At 47.7% G+C, this 18,258-nt stretch overlaps 1 protein-coding gene across 1 annotated transcript; it reads right to left on the reverse strand.

Moving 5' to 3' along the window:
- Window positions 1–234: 234 nt before the first annotated feature.
- AGRP (agouti related neuropeptide) lies at window positions 235–6,321 on the reverse strand. The gene is made up of 3 exons (XM_026714441.2): window positions 6,105–6,321; window positions 3,794–3,861; window positions 235–426 (listed from the first exon to the last, which is right to left on the reverse strand). The coding sequence occupies exons 1-3, from the start codon at window positions 6,262–6,264 to the stop codon at window positions 235–237; spliced, it is 420 nt and encodes a 139-aa protein (XP_026570226.1). The 5' UTR covers window positions 6,265–6,321.
- Window positions 6,322–18,258: the final 11,937 nt, after the last annotated feature.

Below are 18,258 nucleotides of genomic sequence, written 5' to 3' on the forward strand. Positions count from 1 at the left end.
AAGATATAAATAAGGCTGGGGACCCTGGTACATTCCTGTTTTGATTAAGGTTGCATGAAAACTGGAGAATCACAATTGAAGCTAAAGTGCTTTTAGCTTTTATTTAACATCATTAATGAAAAAAAAGTCACATTTCTTGGATTCTTTCTCATAGGCGATTTATTGGAATGTAAAAGGAATGTATATGGACCAAACCAATTCAAGATTAATAAATGACAGCCTGCAGAATGCGAGCTAGTTCCTCCCACAGGGGAAAGTGGTGCTAAACTTCTTGCAGAAGCAGTTGGCGTTGAAAAAGCGGCAGTAGCAAGTGGCACACGGGTCACAGCATGGCAATTTGTGCCCGAGGCAAGATTCCTGGACACGGACACATCTCCGCGGGGAACGGCCCTCCCGCTCCTGGCCCTGCAGTGCTGCTGACATAATCTGCAAGGAGACCGCAAAGAGAATCACGGGGGTAACATTTAACACAGGTCTGAGGAATTCTAAAGTGAACCTAGCTGGGAAATACATTAAAAATTGCTTTTTGCTAAGGAGAGAAAACCACGCTTGTCTATATGGCAGTTTAATATGTATGTTTTAAAATGAGTGAAGGCATAGACTAGAAAAAATAGTCTGGGACGTTTTTAAGCCAGGGTTTATTATTGAATCTCTAAGCCTCGTTTATCGATTACTAATGGGCCTCTAGGAGAGGCACAAGCCCTGGTTAGCCCCCAGTGGGCAAGCCTGAGTTTCTCAGAGCTGCCTCCAGGAAGGCAGCCTTTCCACCAGGAGGATCAATCTGTCCAATCTTAAAACCTTCAAAACGAGCCTTACATTCATCTACTAATATTTGTATATATGTATGTATGTATGGTATTCAGCTTTGTTCAGGTATTTTCCCACGTCATTGTAGTTGTGCTTTTAAAGTTGTAGCAACGTTTCAGCAGAATCTCATCTGCCATCATCAGGCTTCTGTATTGTGTTCGTCTGTGAGTCAGGCTTTCAGACGTTGCTATAACTTTAAAAGCACAACTATAATGACGTGGGAAAATACTCGAATATATATATATATATATATATATATATATATATATATATATATATATACATACATACATACATACATACATACATATACACATATACACATACATGTATACATACACACATACATATATATATACATACATATATATGTGTATGCAGGTCTTGGCGCGTTCGGGTCTTTTCCCATGTAAGATTGAGAGCATCTTGGCTACATTTCAGTGAGGTCCCACTTGCCATCTTCAGGCTGGTGCTTTCGGCTTTGTGCTTTGCTCGCACAAGTATGAAGCCAAAAGATGGCGAGTGGGACCTCGTCGAAACGTTGCCAAGATGCTCTCAATCTTACACGGGAAAAGACCCGAACACACACACACACACACACGACCACCCCACACACACTGCAGCAACTGCTCTGAAAGCTTAAGTTATGGTCCGTATCTTAGTCATTTCGGTGCCAGGAGATTCGCTGGGTTCCACCACAGGATTAGAGCACTGTGGCATCCCTTGCCTGCTCATTCTTCGCTTCACTCTTCACATTTAGGCAGAAAAACTCTTCACTGATATGCAAAGCTGGTTTATTTTTATGTTTAATCCAGATGGAGGGAAGCATGCAGGGAGGTACCTCAAGGCTCTGTCTAGGGGCCAGTGCCCTTCATCTTCACAGGTGATCTAGACGAGGGGGTAGGAGGGGAATTCTTCAAGTTTGCAGGCAACACTAAGGGGGGAGTAGTTACTAACATTTTGGAGGATAGATTCACGATTCAGAAGGGTATTGCCAGACTTGAGCATAGGGCCTAGCTGATAAGATATAGTAGGTCAACCGATTCTACAAAGCATCTGGACAAGAAACAATGGAGAAATTTCCTGACAGAATAATAAATTAGTTGCCTTCATAAGTTGTGGTTGTTCCCTCACTGGAGGTTTTGAAGAAAAACTTGTCTGAAATGTATAGATTTCCCTGCTTGAGCAGAGGGTTGGACTAGAAGACCTCCAAGAAAAAAAAAAAAAAGACCTCCAACTACCATATGTTATTCTGTTAAAATGTAGTTCAGTGGTGAGAGAAGGTCCTGCACTTAGGCAGGAAAAAACAAATGCCTGGCTGAACAACAGCAGCTCTGAGAGAGGCCGAGCCGGACATCCTAATGGGCCACCAATCAAATGTGAGCTAGCCATGTGCTGCAACTGCCAGACAGGCCAGTACAGTTCCAGGCTGCATTAACAGAGGGATCGTATCAAGATCACAAGAAGTGATGGTATTGCTTTGCACTACAGCCAGGAGGCCTCACCTGGAACACTGCATCCTATTCTCATCACCGTGATGCAAAAAAGATGCTGAGACCCTAGAAAGAGTGCAGAGAAGAGCAACGGGGTGGTAAAAGGTTGCAGGTTAAATTGCATAAGGGCTGGTTAAGGGAACTAAGTAGATCTGGTCTAACGAATAGGAGAATTAGGGTGACATGATAGCCATCTTCTAGTACATGAGGGACCACCAAGAGGTGGGGTTGACTTACTCTCCAAAGCCCCTGAGGGAAGGACAAGAAACAGTGGGTGGAAGCTTGTTAAGGAGAGATCCAACCTGGAACTACTTCCTGACAGTGAATGTCTCCAGTTAAACAGCTTGCCTCCCAGAGCTGTGGGGGCTCCATCACTGGAGGTTTTCAAGAAAAGGTTGGACAGCCATTTGTCTGGGGTGACATAAGGTCTGTTGCTATGGGCAGGGGGTTGGACTAGAAGACCCCCAAGGCCCCTTCCAGCCCTCTGATTCTAGGATTCAACAAGATAAACATGGCACCAGCTGCAAAGCGTATAGCATGCTGATCTTTGAAGATTCCCTTGCTTAACACCCTGTTGCTGTGCGCTCCCACGCGGCTTAAAGCAGAGGGAAGGAGGAGGAGAACTGGTGTGGACAAGTTCAACTGTGATGACTTGAGGGTGGGATTTCACTTGGAAGCTGTCAAGATACTTTCTTAAAACCTATTTCCAGGTGGTTTGGCACCATCGTTAAGGAGCTTCCATATCTAAAGTTGCACAAGAGTTCTTCTAGGCCAGGGGTCTCCAAACCTGGCAACTTTAAGACGTGTGGACTTCAACTCCCAGAATTATCCAGCCAGCTGAGAGTTAAAAGCCCACAAGTCTTAAAGTGGCCCCGTTTGGGGATCCCTGTTCTAGGTGGACAGTCAGCTAACTAATCTGGTTATAAAGAAGTTTCTTCCGCTGTAAGACAATGGGGACCCTCCAAACATGGCATATTCTGGTGGTCTAAACTGTGTAAAGGTTGGCATTCCAATTTGACAGAGGGGCATTCTGTAAACTGATGGATTGGCAAAACATATGCAAGTAATCCACTTTAAAAAGGTATGAAGTGGGCAGATTACATCAGACCGTGGACCTAACTGGGCCAGGGAAGCTCTTTCTCAGCTACACCTGAGAAAACGGGGCCTTCTGCATGGAAATCATGGGGTCCTGAATAGCAAATGTTTCTCTAGGTCAACCCAGGGGTCTCCAACCTTGGCCACTTTAAGCCTGGTGGACTTCAATTCAGCTTTGCTGGCTGGGGAATTCTGGGAGTTGAAGTCCACCAGGCTTAAAGTGGCCAAGGTTGGAGACCCCTGGGTTAAAACGCTTCCAGGGCTGGGAAGGACCCCCTCTTGTATCTCTAGAGGAGCCTGCTGAGTTCCTATCCATCAAAGCAGGAAACAGATGACGGTTATTTTTTGGAGATCTACTTTTTGTAGGAGCAGAATGAGTCAAACATGATTTAGGTTACCATCATGCTGGCTTCTGGTGCAAGATCATCCTGGACTCTTGGTGTTTCCAGAGCCACTTGCTTAAAATCTGTGAAAGAAAGAAAGAAAGAAAGTAAAATTAGATTCCAAGAGCTGAAGGAGTTTGAAAAGCCAAACTGGACTGAGGCTTATTTCAGAAGTCCCATAGTATTGTGGGAAAGGAGTTTATTGTTTTTACAGAAATTGTAGAAGGACACACCAGTCTTTGAAATGGATAACTCGTGTACTTATCTAATCTCAAAAATGTTGCTCAAGCCTAAAGCTGCACCTACTAATGAAGGGATGAGAGGCCCCTGGTATGTTCAAAACTGGTTTTAGCTAGATTTTGCTGGCATGGTAGTTGATTTATAGACAACCCCCCCCCCCCAAACTAATAGCTGTGAAAGATAAATTGTCAATAAGGGGCAGGGAATAATGTATTCATTTTAGGCGCCTCTGACCCATTGTGACAGCCTGAGCACTCAGCCAGTGAGGGAAAGGTGGGAGGTAAACCTGCGAAGGTGTTAGGGAATATAAAGAAAGTATACTGACAGCTTAAGGGTTAGGGACGAGTTATTCAAAGGACTGCCTCTTCCTGGTTACATCCAGAAGGTTCTCTCTTGCCTGGCCCTCTGCACCCTCTTCTCTGAAGTAAGCTCAGTTCCATCCCTCCTTACTCACCAAAGTCCCCCAATGCCTGCCTTCGTCATCAGGCCGGGGCTGGGGGGGGCTTAGGGGACCACTAAGATATGGCTCCACTGCTGATTGAATCTCTTCAGTCAGTGGGTCTGTTTTTTATTTTAATAAGAATGTGTTTGACATGTTTATGGTTTTATTTTTTTTCCTAGATATTGCACAGAGTCTATCAAGATAACAGATAATCAGAGTTGGAAGGGACCCTGTAGGTCATCTAGTCCAACACCCACAAGAGTCACTTCTAAATATATAAATTTGATAATAAACAAACAGGACTTCCCTCCCCTTGCAAATAATTCTTGCTTCCATCAATTCTTATACCGATTTATCTATTTTTATTTATTGGTAATCTCATCAATGTCATGCAATCACCCCATTTTTGGCTTTCCTATTGATCCATTCAATCTCCATTCAATCTTCCAAGGAAGCAAGAATTATTTGGAAAGGCGGAAAGACATGAAGTATATAGTGAATTGTGGGACATCTCCTTTATCTCTTCTCTTATGTCTTTCATTTCTTTGGGTGGTTATTTTTATTCCCTCTTTGGAATTTCATGTGTCGCATCATCTTCATGTATTGGCATAACTGCTCTTTTGTAGGAGAAGAAGAACCTGGGGAGGGGGGGTGGAGTCAAGAGAGGAATCAGCCTGAAGCTGTTAAGTTCCCACAAACAATCCAAGTCCAGGCCCCCACCCCACCCCGAATTCCATCAACTAGATTCTTGTGCATAGAGGTGAGCAATATATCTTCTTAAAGGGACCTTAATGTGTGGTCTTGATGCTTTAGTCTGAAAACTTCAATACAGTCTTTTTAAAAAAAAAATCTCTATGGTTTTTTACTATTGGAAGGAATGAGGTTGCTTATATACCTCATTGGTTGTGTACTTGGGTGTTTTTCGCTCATTCATTGTTGGAGCTGGAATACAAATGTGCAGCAACAGCAGAGAAATTGCACTGGTAAGGATTCCCACAAATAACTGAGGCAACCATTAGGCCATAAATTGAAGTAACAAATACAAGTAACCCCATCAAATTGTCCTGGGCTTTGTGAATGATGTTCCTTTCATAGGTTAAGGCTGTACTTGTAAACTTAGTTAGATTTATATCCCATCTTTCCTGTAAGAATCCATACAACAATGATCCAGTAAAGAAGGCTGATCTGAAAAAGAAAAACCCAGCCACAGCTCGTCCTGTGAGCTTGCACGGCGGTGTGTGTGTGTGTGTGTGTGTGTAAGGACCAGAGCCTCTCCAGGCCATTCATGAGCCCATTGAAGAAGATGTGCTTCTTCGGTGATCAACAGGAGGCCTCTGCTTTGTTAGGGTTAAGGGGACCAAGGACAGTTGGGTATTGTTCATGGGGGGGCAGGGGGGGGCATGTATTTTACAATCTCCTGTAAGCTACTCGATAATCATCCAGTCACACAAACAACAATTTTCGGCTAACAAAATCAAAACAGCCACCAAGAGAAAACTCTCTAGTGTGGGAAGGTTTGGGAGCATACAGGAAACTCTCTTCTTTTTAAGAATGAATTGTCATTTCTATCAACTTTTTCTATTCCCCAACAACCAAACATGGGAACATCTGGAAGCTGCATGGAGGAGATATGGAAACACTCACCTGGGATGTGGACCTCCTTGGCCATTTCAAGGCCTGTGGAACTGGGCCTGCCTGGATCTTCCAGGATGGGTCCCCTCTCGTCCAGATGGCCATGGCCAGAAGCCAGGAAGGCCAGGGTCCCCTGTAGGACTCCCAAGGACAGCAGCAGTTGCCTCAACATGATCCCTGTAAGGCCAAGCGGAAGAGTTCAGGGGAGGGTGGGAGGCCCACCCAGAGCCACCAAGCGGCAGTCAAGCAGAAGGCTGTGTTGTCACCTCATGGTCTCCATCCATCACGGCACAAACCCACATTCCAGACCCTTCCTAACATCGCCCTTCCACCCATCTCCCTATTCCTTACTCTGCCACAACAGGTGATTTTCAACTATTCAAAAGACAGAAATGGATGTTCTATATTATTTTCACTTTAAAAAACACATTTCTCCAACTTGCATCGTGGAAGAGTCCAAACTAAGCCTGGTTAAGTGGCATGTTGTACCTATTCAGACTTGCCAAGAGACCAGGCAAGACTTCGCCTGAGATTCCTGCTCTAGGAGGGGGATGGCTAGGGAATCTTCAAAGGGCCTTCCAGTTCTATAATTCTGGGATTCTATGATCGGTATACTTTTTCTGTCATTTCTCAGAGACACTCGGGACCCTGAGTGCGAGATACAGGCATGAGGTTATTCAATTCCAAAGACAACCTATTTACTTCACTGTGCTGATCAGATGCGTGAGGCAAACATCTCCATTGCAAGGCATACATCACCCCCCCCCCCAATTAAATGCAGAAAATCGAGGGGGGCATGCTTGTTTTCCTTCATAAGGGCCCCTGTGTGCGTCATAGATGGGGCTAGTGCAGGCTAACTGAGAGCAGGTGTGCCTCCCAAAGGATGGAAACAGCAGTGCACAAAAATATATCTACATCTGTATCCCATAAAAGAGAATAAAAACTAATTAAATAAGATGTTTCCATTAAAACGGTATCTTCATTGACATTCTGGCCCCAGAGTTATTTTAGCTAACAAATAACATTACCTTACATGTGAAGCTAGACTGCCTGGGGATTGGCTGTAACTCTCCAGGGTTCTCCACTAAAGGGGGCAGTGGAGGGGTGGGGGCTGCAGAGGCGACAGGGGAGAAATGTCCTTTCAGGCTTGCAAGACTGATGTCCCCTTTGCAAGGTCGTCCTGACAAGAAGCACAGATTCTACTCTGGCAAAGTTACATGAACAGAATCTTGCAAGTCTGAAGGTACATCTCTTCCCCTCCATCTTCGTAGACCAAGAAACTAGGAAGGGCCACACCCACTTTCCAGGCTAAGCTGCCTCTGCTCTGCTCTGGTTGCTGCTCTTCCCTGCCTCCCAAGCTCACTCCCACGTGCATCAGGCCCACGGATGGAACCCAAGCCGGCCTTGGCTAGCAGATCACAGTGCACAGGCTGTCTCGGAAGGGAGACCATTTTTAGGTGCTGTATCTTAAGCCATTTAGGGTTTAACAGATTGATGGGAGCCATTTCAACTGAATCGATGGGGCAGATAGTCGTGGCGATGCCTTAAAGCTGAAAGGATTGGTATGATGTATTCTACTTCATGCTTCCCGTTTGGCTGTTGAGGGATTGCATAACAGGAGCACCACGGGGTTCAACTGAGAGAAATGGGACCCCTGTAATCCAGTGCCCCCCGTATGGCAAGCCATTGGACCATTTTGCCATTGTTCCATAGCCGGTGGAGTGAAAGGGGAAGAATCTGCATTTTGATGCATCTGAATGAGAGAAGCAAAGATTAAATTATTTAGTTCCTCTTTGCCCAGCGCAGGCATCAATGACTGCAGCCTCAGGCCTTGGGGTGTGTGTGTGTGTGTGTGTGTGTGTGTGTGTGTGTGTGTGTGTGAGAGAGAGAGAGAGAGAGAGAGAGATTTTTGAATACTTTATTTGTCCAAGTGTAATTAGACACACAAGGAGTTTGTCTCTGATACAGAAGCACTCAGTGTACTTGCAAAGCATCAGAGAAAATGATGATGATGATGGACTTTCAAATCCAGACATCTGGCCCACTACACAACTGACATCACTATTGTGGGAAAGAAAAGTCTGATTCATTGATATTACAATACCAGGTGATACACGAATTGAAGAGAAACAACTAGAAAACATAGTGAAATACCACGATCTGAAAATTGAAGTTGAGTGACTGTGGAGGAAGAAACCAGTGGTGGCACCGATAGTAATAGGAGCCCTTGGAGCAATACCCAAAGGGCGGCCCAGATACCTGGGAATGCTGAATTTTATCGGTCCTGGCAAAACCCCGCTTTACTCGGAACTGCCTATCCAGACTCCGGCGTTACCTTAAGAGCTCTTGGGTCCTTGGTTAGGACTTGGATTGTTTTTACCAGTCCCAGACTGTCAATCGAATTGAAGATTAAATCACTGATGATGATGATGATACCACCATTGACAAGGGGAAGTAAAGAAGATAATAAAAAGAATAAATAATAATATTACAGCCACCCTGCTCATCAGACAGACAATTAGGTGTTTGGCCAGCTAGTCCGAAATGACATAGATATTTTCTTTTTTTAGGAGTCCGGCACATTTGGTTTCCTCTGGTCCTCTGGCACCATTCCTGCCTCCAGGGCTTCTTAAGGATCCTAGAAAGAGCTTCTCAGGCCGAATAGATCTGGTCCTCGCTCCTTCATGGGAGCCATTTACTTCCTAACCGTTTCTCTTTATTCGCAGTGTGTCTCTCCTTCTGCTCAGGAAGGGAGTTTCTTCTGGGTGTTCTCCTTATTCTGGGTGTTAATTCTGCCTGAGTCCATTTGGACCTTTCCCCACACAGGAGAAGACCAAGCAAAGCAATCAAGGGGATTTGAAGGACAGGAGGAAGAGACCCCCAGAGTTGGGGGGGCTTCATCACTGGACATTATCAAAACTAGACCGGGATGATATCAGGTCTCCTGTCTTGAGCCTCCAAAGTCCCTTCCAGCCCCATGATTTTATATTCTATATTCTATGAAAAGATGGTTTAGACAAATAAGTAATTTATTTTGATTAAATAAAGGACTGAGGATCAAATCTGGTATTCTAGGAAGTGCAAAAAAGTGAGGTGGATTGCTGTACCAAACTTGAAGTTATATTGTCAAGCTGGTTGTCTGACCTAATTATATATTGGGCTATTTATTGATTCAATTAATTTCTATTCTGATTTTATTACTTGATAGGTAACTCAGGGCAGCAAACACTTTGATATCACCCCATGGCTGGATCAGTTGCTCCCTCTCTTTCAGGGGCAGGAACACTCCCCCGGCCCCCGCAGGAGATCAGACATATGCACAGCCCCCTCCCCACTCTGGGGCAGGGTCTCCAGTGGGGGCTTGCAAACCAGGTCTACTCAGCTCCAGGATGCCTTTGCCAGATCCAATAGAAGGGGAGTCAATGGAACCTGGCTTGTTTGCTCCCAATTTCAAGCAGATTGGTGGTGATGGGGGAAGACTGTGTTATGCTGGTTAATAACACCCCTGCCTGTCCAAAGGCTGCTCTTCCTGCTGCCCCTGAGGATGTCTTGTTCCTTTGAGGTGCCCCAGTACTCTCCCCCTCCCTCCCTCCCTCCCTCCCTCCCCTCAATTAACACACAGCATCCTGTTCTCACCAACTTTGCCCTATAGCCTTTTCCATCTAGAACTAGAGATTAATTACCTTCTTTCCAACATTGGATTTTGTTCCTGGCTAAGATTTAATTCAGCCATTCTTTGTTAGGCTAGAACTGGGGAAGTCTCTCCTCTGCAGGATTCAGCTGCTCAATTGTCCCTTGGGGAGGCAGCCTCCTTCTCTGCCCGATTGGGGTTTCCACACCAAAGCTGTGGCAGCCTCGCCCCTGTCAAGCCAGCTGTAGAGGGCACCTGTGCCAGGAGAGGGAGGCATCCTACAGAGGCTGTTTTCTCTCCGGTGGCATCTCTGGGCTTGAGAGGGCTGGCTCTTCTGCTGCGAACAGAGGGGCTGTGCTAAGTTCCTGGCCCCCCCGCCCCACCCTCCCATATTTAAGGATTAAACATTTAAGTTTTCCAAGCACAGCCCCTCTGTTAGCAGCAGCAGAACCCGCTCTCTCAACCCCAGAGATGCCACAGGAGAGAAAACAGCCGCTGTAGGATGCTTCTCCGGCCCCAGCGTCTTCATCTGGGGGAGGGCGTGCTCATACTTCCTTGTACTTGTTTCAAATCATGCTGACTTCCTACTCACCGGAGGCTCTGCAGAAGGTGGCAAGGTCAACTTCCATCTTGGGGGTGCTGATATGAACTTCACGATGCCCAAGTGAACAGTTTGGTCAACTTAGAGAAGTTAGTCCCCATTCCTGCTGCCCTGACTCAGGAATGATTTCTTAATTGGCTAGCGACAAGAGCATTAGCACTGTAGATTTCCCCCCCTTTTCTTTCTCTTTTTCTCCTCCTCCTCCTCCTCTTTTTCTTCCTTTTCCTCCCTTCCCTTCCCTCTCCTCCTTCCTCCTTCTTCCCTGCTATTCCAAGCGTTTCAGTCAGCGACACACTCAGCAGCCAGGACCCCTTTTCAGGATGACCCAGAGGAGATGCAAGAGAACCAGAGCTGGGACTGACAATGAGGCAGCAAATGTTGTACCAGTCTGATGCAGGGGAGCGAACTCAGATCCACGGGCTCTTCCCAATCTGGCGAGCGCTTTCTGACCCTCAGCATTTCGGGTCCCCCTTGCAGCTGCCTAAGCATCCCTTGAGTTGCTCTTGTCCTACCCCTCCTTGCAAAAGATTCAAAGGGCCCTCCAGATAATTCTCATTCCCCCCACCCCCATTCTAAGGTAGGTGATGATGAAGTTGGGGAGCAACTTCATCTCCCCGTCATAATCATCCTTCTGTCCATCCCTGCCTCCTTCTGGAGCCCCCCTTTCTCCCAAAGGGAAAGAAGAGAACCGACCCACCACCAGAAGGTTTAGTCTCTTCCAGACTGTGGCTCCCCTCCAGGATGCAGCCACCCCAGACTCCTTACCATGAGGGAGGGATGGAAGTTCACTGTACCTGGATGTGGTTGCTAGCCTCTCTTGCCACAAGGTCGTAGCTCTGCAGAGAAGCTGCTTGACCCCACTTTTATACCGCTCGCTTGGAATCGGTTGACTGGAGCACATGGTGGCTCTCTAATGGGTGGGAGGGATTCTGAACAAACAATATTGATGCTCCTCCCGTGGTCTCCTAATAGGTACCTGGAGGAATAGCACACGTCTCCTTATCATTGAGGGTCCTACCAAACGCTCAGCCGTTTAGGAAAAAGGAGTTCCTTCAGCACAGAGGCCATTTGAAAAGCACTTTATGTACAGCGTGGGGAGAAAGCATGGGACGCCATTAAATGAAAAGAATATAGCATAAAATTAAACCATCAGATAGGCTTATTTTCAAACTGTTTGAAAACCAGGATAGTTTATTAGATTTCTGCAAACAGTGATGCTGTGAAGGATGCCTTGCGTTAAGTCTCAAATTTCCATCTGGTTGTTTAATGGTAGGTAATTGTTTAATGGTAATTGAGGACGACTAGAATCCTTTGCCAGATTGTCCCTCAAATTAACTGAAGGTTGATCCTGACCTCTCTGGCTTTTAGACTCCCCCCTTACCTCCCCCCAGGCAAGAAGACAGCTGTCGACCAAGACAGGGATAAGTTATCTGTCCTTTCCCAGAACACCAGGAAAAGCAAGACAGGACGGCTCCCAAGTCTTTTTGACGGTAACTGTTCCTCTCCAGGCCCGGCCCTCCACAGGAAAAAGGCTGCCCAAACGGCCGAAGGCGAGCAAGGCACGGAAGATGAGCACCAGGACGACTTCGGTAAGCAGCAAGGAGACCCATCCATCCTTTTGATGGGGCAAACGGAGCGAAGAGAAGACAGAATTATGGTCCCAATTGTGCACCATCCTTTTGGCCTCATATGGTGGAAGAAGTGTGGCCTGATCAGTCCTTTAAGTTAGTCACACTCCCTTTCCGACTGAAGCTAAAAAGAATTTAGTACCTTTTAAAAAATGAATATGAATATAAACTTTGTCACAATTTCCACACTGGAAAATATTGTCAGGTGTTTATTTCTTAAGAGTTGTATACTACTTAATATTCAGCATCTCCCAGCAGCAACTATAAAGTAAAGCCATTCAAGGCAATATTATTTAATTATTATTTAAAATGTCCGTGGCAAATAAGAATATAAAATAGAAAGACCCACAAAAACAAAATGGCAGCATCCGTTAACCAACAGAATCTTCCAGAAAAGTTTTAGGACATTTAGGCGCCTCTACCATTGGCCGTGCCCTCTTCGCCCAGCCAATCCACAGCCAGCTTCCCTCCTCCATTGGCCCTTCATCCCTGCCCATTTGCCCAGACACTGTTGGACTGGGGGCAGTCAAGGGTCAATGTCTCGATGCCCCATTCCATCCAGAAAAGCCCCATTTTTGTCTGAAGGTTACCCCGCAGAAGACGGGAGCCAGCTCTGGCTGGGAAGCAGAGGCTGGCAAACCAGGCTATGGTAGGGAAGGTTGAGGGGCAACGGGCTCAGCCATGCACAACCGGGACGGGAACCGGGAAAGGGAGCAGGATTTGCTTGCTCTCAGGGGCAGGGGGGGCTGTTTTCCTGGAACCAAGTGAGTTTCTCCCAGGGAGTGTGTCCCCACTGGATCGAGAGCATCGTTGCCACTTTGGATTGAGCTGCCCCATAAACGTGGCTCACTTTACTATACATGGCTGCACCAAGTAGGGAGAACTCCCACTCTGGTGGGTTCAAGGGCAAAAGAATAAAAGCAACAATCAGGACATCACCACATGAAAAAAGGGGGAGGGGGTTGAAGACCACTTTGTGCCCACCTTGGACGTTGATGCCTCTGAACTGACCAGTCCATCTTCGCCAACCACTGAAACCTGGGAAACCAAATAGACAGCCTGGAACCCGTCAGGTATGCTTGCAGGGAAAGGTGCGTTTACCGCCCCCCCCCACACACACACACCAGGTTCTGGAATATGGGATTCAGACGGCAGAAGTCAATGAAATGGTCTTTCTGGGTGGTATAGACAGCAACGTGTATTGTTGCTGATGTAAACAGGAGCCCTGAGCAGGCAGAAAAGGAGAGCAGACGCGAGTTTTTCAGCCATGGCGAAGAGAGCTGTGTGATTGGGGATTGTGTGCTTCAGCTGAGCGAGGCAGAGGTTCACCTCCGACTGAGGGGCTGAGTGCCAGTGATCGCCCACCGGGTGCCTGGCTACCCTTTGCTAACCAAACAGAGATTGTAGCAGGCATATGGGGCAGTCAGATTCCTAAAGGCCAACTGAGGGAGAAAACATGGAGCACCTATCAGTAGAATTTGGAGAAATGTTGTTTTTAAATCAAGAGATTTATTTAGATAACCAAGCAAACCTATGCTTAAAAAATGAGAGAAAATCCAAATCTTTTCTCTGGGGATACCTAGAGAAATGGAAGAGAACAGGTAAGAATCAGCAGTCATATCCTGCAATATTTGTGGTATACAGGTAGTCCTCAACTTACAACAGTTCATTTAGTGACCAAAGTTACAATGACACTGAAAAATGTGACTTGTGACTGTTTTTCAGTTACCACCTTTACAGCCTCCCCATGATCATGTGATTGGCAACTGGTTCCCGTTTACAATCCTTGCTGTGTCCCAAGGTCATGTGATCATATTTTGCAAACTTCTGACAAGCAAAGTCAATGGGGAAGCCAGATTCACTTAACAACTGTGGCAAGAAAGGTAAAATGGGGCAAAACTCACTTAACAAATGCTCCACTTAACAACAGAAATTTTGGGCTCATAAGTTGAGGACTACCTGTATTACTGTTCCTATTTGTAGCAAAGGCATCAAGAAGCCATTGCAGGATGATGACAGCTCAGCTGGTGAGGAAGGAGGAGGATTTAGCATTTTGGAGACCTTCTCCTTGAGGAAGGCAATTCAACGAAGGAGGAAGCCCAGGGGGTGAGGAAAAAACCACGGAAGTTACTCTGCACCAGGATTCAGGAATGACTGCCCATCCTTTGCAAAGGGATTGCTGTCCATCTTGGTGTTTGGGGGGCTTCTTGACATGGTGGTTTCTCTCACCTTGACCTGCATCTCGGTGTATCAGTGAGGCCGCCGGCCATGAGGATGTTGTGACAGGGGCCTCTCTTTGGCCACTGTGCCAGGCAGTCTTCTCTGCTGGGCCCTGCCCCGCCTGTCAGAGGGAGCCCTTGGCTCCCAGGGCCCCCCCCCCGCTCTCCTGGGAACTCTGCCCCCGTGCCTTGAAAACAGAGGTTCCCGGTGCCTGGTCTGGGCTTAAGGGCTCTGGGGATGCAGGGGCCCAGGAGAGGAGAGGAGAGGAGCCCTCACTTGGCGCAGGGGGATCAACTGCCAGCTCAGGGAAGCTGTGGCCCCTTGCGGGTGTCTGGCTGCCCCCAGCGCCGCTGCCCAGCTGGGCGGTCAGTAGGACCGGCCTAAAGAGCATCCAGGCCTGGCGAAGGTCTCGCTTAACGGCAGACAACGAAGTTCACAAACGGACAGAATTGGGTCCAGGCGGGTCCAACTGCTCGCAGCCTGCCCGGCTCCGAAAGGGCCCCGGGGCGTTGAGCCCCACTTGCGCGGAGGCAGCTTCCCTCTGAGCCCGCCCGATTCACAGGCTTCCACGTCGCCGGGCGCGCCCGGGAAAGGACGGCCTGGGCGGCGGCCCAAGCACCTCCCGGGCGGCCGAGAGGGCCAGGGGTTGGACGGGCTTAGACCGGCTCCAACTTTTGCCCGACCGACGGGCCGGGGGAGCCCATCTGGCCGAGGCCCGCAGCCGACCGGGCTCCGAGCGGCTCTTCGCTTAGCGGCATCCCGCACGAAGCGCCCGGCGTGGAGCGGCGGTTGCTGGGAGCAGCCGGGCCGGAGGGGCGATTCTGAGAAGCGCCTCTCGCCGCCCCCGCCCAATCAAGGCGCTAATGGGCGCTGCGGGGCCTTTCTGGGAAAGCGCGGCGGGCGGGGGCAGCCGGGGGGAAGCAGGGACAGGCCCCGCACGGCCGCCCGCGCCAGAGAGCGGAAGGTGGCGCCCCCAGACCTCCGCTGATTGGCTCCTGGGCCCGGCGGGGAAGCGAGCGAGGCGAGCGGGGAAGGCCGGGCGCCCCTTCGCTCCCTGGGACGCCGCACTGCGGGGAGGGGGCGGAGCGGGCGTGAGTTCCGAAAGAGCCCGGCGGGGCTCCCCCGCCTCGGGGGCCTTAAGAAAGGCCGCCTGGCTGTGGAGAATTCTGGGAGTTGCAGTCCACCGATCTTAAGGCTCCTAAGGCCGAGAAACGCCGCCCAAGTGAAGGCGGCCTTGGTGGGTTTGCTTTGCGCGGTTCCCGGGGGGTCAGCGGGGGCTGTTGCCAAGGCGAACCGTGGTTGACGAGTGAACTCAGCCGGGCCTGCAGCCCGAGAGCGCGACGCCTGCGCTTGTTTGCCTCAGAAGCGGGAGCCGGTAAACAGGGTCGCCGCTCAGCTGAGCGGAAGGGAAGCCATTAGCTCCGCCGCTGAGAGGAGGCGGCTCCCGCCCACGCGCTGCATTTGCGCTGAAAGCTTTTTAATCTGCCAACGAAGCGCCGCTCGGATGTTCTGGCCCTGCTGACATTCAGCGAAGGGCAGCGTGGAAAGGCGATTCCAGGAAACCAGAAGCTCCCAAACAGCCATTAAGAGGCACGGTTAACATGCGTCCCGTCCCCCCCGCCCCCCAAACTAATGCGGGGATGGGAAACTGACGCCAGAAATAAAACTAATGTTGTTGACCCTGATCAAAAGTTTCCTTCCGAAGAGAGAAGCTGCGGCGTCCAGCGAGTCTCTTTGCCTGCCTTCCAGCAGCTGCTGCTGCTGCCTCGCCTTCCTGCTCCGGGGAAAAACTTGAAGGTTGATCTTTATTTGGCGGTCGTTACAAGAATCTTGTGTACAACCCATGGAGTACTGTGAATTGTTTGGGGGCGTTGGGGGATGCAATCCGTTTTCTTTAGCTTAAGTCTCTGTCCCTAGAATCAGAAAACCCCACTTTGGGTGCAACCCCTTATTCAGTGAAGAAGGAGAATAACAGCACTCAAAAGAAACCCGCATGGCTGCATAAAGAACTTTCCGATAAATAGAAAAACAAAACAGACAAGTATAACAAGTGGGCAACATACTGTAAAAAAAGGCAGAATATCAGCAAATAGCCCAAGCCTGCAAAGATGAAGTGAGGAAAGCTAAGGCTCAAAATGAACTAAGTCTTGCGACAAAAGTAAAAAATAACCCCCCAAAAGCTTCTCTCAACATGTAAAAAACAAGAAAAAAGTCAAGAAAATGATTGGTCCATTAAGGGAAGAAAGTGGCAAGAAAGAGACAAGCAACAGGGAGAAAGCAGAACTGCTTAACTCGGGGGTTTTCACCTGTCTTTACATAAAAGGAAAAAACAGTCCAACCTATCAAAAGCAGTACTGTAAAAAAGAAATTAGGAATACTTGTTAAAACAGGGAGGAAAATGGTGAGCAGCTGTCTACCCTAGATGAGTTCAATTCGCCAGGACCAGATGGATTACATCCCAAGGTTCTGAAGGAACTGGCAAACATGATCTCAGGACCACTGAACTATATCTTTCAAAGATTCTGGAGACCCAGGGAACTACCAGAGGATTGGAAAAGAGCTGATGTATTTCCCCTCTTCAAAAAAAAAGAGGGGGGGGGGAGATCCAGGAAACCATAGGCCTATCACCCTGATCTCAGTACCTGGGAAGATTTTGGAAAAAAATAAGCAATGAATCAGCGAACACCAAGAGCACAGGTGTCAAACTTGTGTCATGTTGCCATTGTGATGTTTTATGTTTTTTTCCCCTTTGTGGAACTGGGATGGGTGTGGCCTGTGTATCTGGCCCACAGGTCATCAGTTTGACCCCTGGCCTAGAGGCAAACCAAAAGCCAACATGGGTTTGTCAAAAACATATCATGCCAGAGAAGTCTTATTGCATTATTTGACAAAGTGACAAAATTAGTGGACCAGAAGAATGCTGTGGATGTAGTTTACTTGGACTTCAGTAAGGGATTTGACAAAGTAGACCACAACTTGCTACGTAAGATAGCAAAATGTGAATTAAAAGCATCACCCCCAGATGGATTCCTAACTGGTTGACCAGCTGCACTCAATGTGTAGTCCTCAATGAAACTGCATCTACAGAGAGGGAAGTATGCAGTGGGGTACCTCAATGCTCTGTTTTAGGTCCAATATTCTTCAACATTTTCATCAATGATTTGGATGAGAACATCAAATTTGCAGATGACAGCAAGTTGGCAGGAATAGCCAACACTCCAGAAGACAGGCTTAAGATACAGATACTTAAAAATTGGGCACTAACAAAATGAAATTCAGTGGGGGGAGAAAGTAAGATTCTACATTTAGGCAAGAAAAACCAAATGCATAGGTATAGTATAGGTGGTACCTGGCTCAATAATAGTAATTGTGAGAGGGATCTTGGAGTCTTAGTGGACAATCACTTGAAGGTATGAGCCAGCTGTGTGCTGCAGCTGCCAAAAGCCAACACAATCCTAGGCTGCATTAACAGGAATAGAATCAAGATCACAAGTGTTAATACTACCTTATAGTGCCTTCGTAAGGCCACACTTGGAATACTGCATCCAGTTTTGATCACCACAATATGAAAAAGTTGTTGAGACTAGAAAAGAATGCAGAGAAGAGCAACAAAGATGAATAGGGGACTAGAACTGTTGATGGAATTGGGTTTAATTCTAGTTTAATGAAAAAGGACTGGAGGGACATGATTAGCAGTCTTCCAATATATTTGAGAGGCTGCCACAGAGAAGAGGGAGTCAAGCTATCCCCCAAAGCACCTGAGGGCAGGACAAGAAGCAATGGGTGGAAACTAATCAGGGAGAGAAGCAACCTAGAACCAAGGAGAAATTTCCTGACAGAGCAATTAACCAGAGGAACAACTTGCCTCCAGAAGTTGTGAATGCTCCAACACTGGAAGTTTTAAAGAAGATGTAGGATAACCATTTCTCTGAAATGGTATAGGGCTTCCTGCCTGAGCAGGGGGTTGGACTAGAAGACCTCCAAGGTCCCTTCTTACTCTGTTATTCTGTTATCCACATGTTGGAATTAAAATGTTACCAAGGGACCGTACTAGACCACCTCCCTGGGCTGGGTCATTCTGAGCTA

This window comes from Pseudonaja textilis, chromosome 11, assembly GCF_049901715.1.
Source record: "Pseudonaja textilis isolate UNSWEBS1 chromosome 11, rPseTex1.2, whole genome shotgun sequence".
NCBI classification, from domain to species: domain Eukaryota; kingdom Metazoa; phylum Chordata; class Lepidosauria; order Squamata; family Elapidae; genus Pseudonaja; species Pseudonaja textilis.

What these genes read in the sequence shown, in the direction of transcription:
- AGRP (XM_026714441.2), bottom strand. Translation starts at nt 6,264, where the DNA reads ATGTTGAGGCAACTGCTGCTGTCCTTGGGAGTCCTACAGGGGACCCTG. An exon ending in CAAGGAGGTCCACATCCCAG is followed by an intron (nt 3,862 to 6,104) that starts GTGAGTGTTTCC and finishes TTTCTTTCACAG; the next exon opens with ATTTTAAGCAAGTGGCTCTG. An exon ending in CACCAGAAGCCAGCATGATG is followed by an intron (nt 427 to 3,793) that starts GTAACCTAAATC and finishes GTCTCCTTGCAG; the next exon opens with ATTATGTCAGCAGCACTGCA.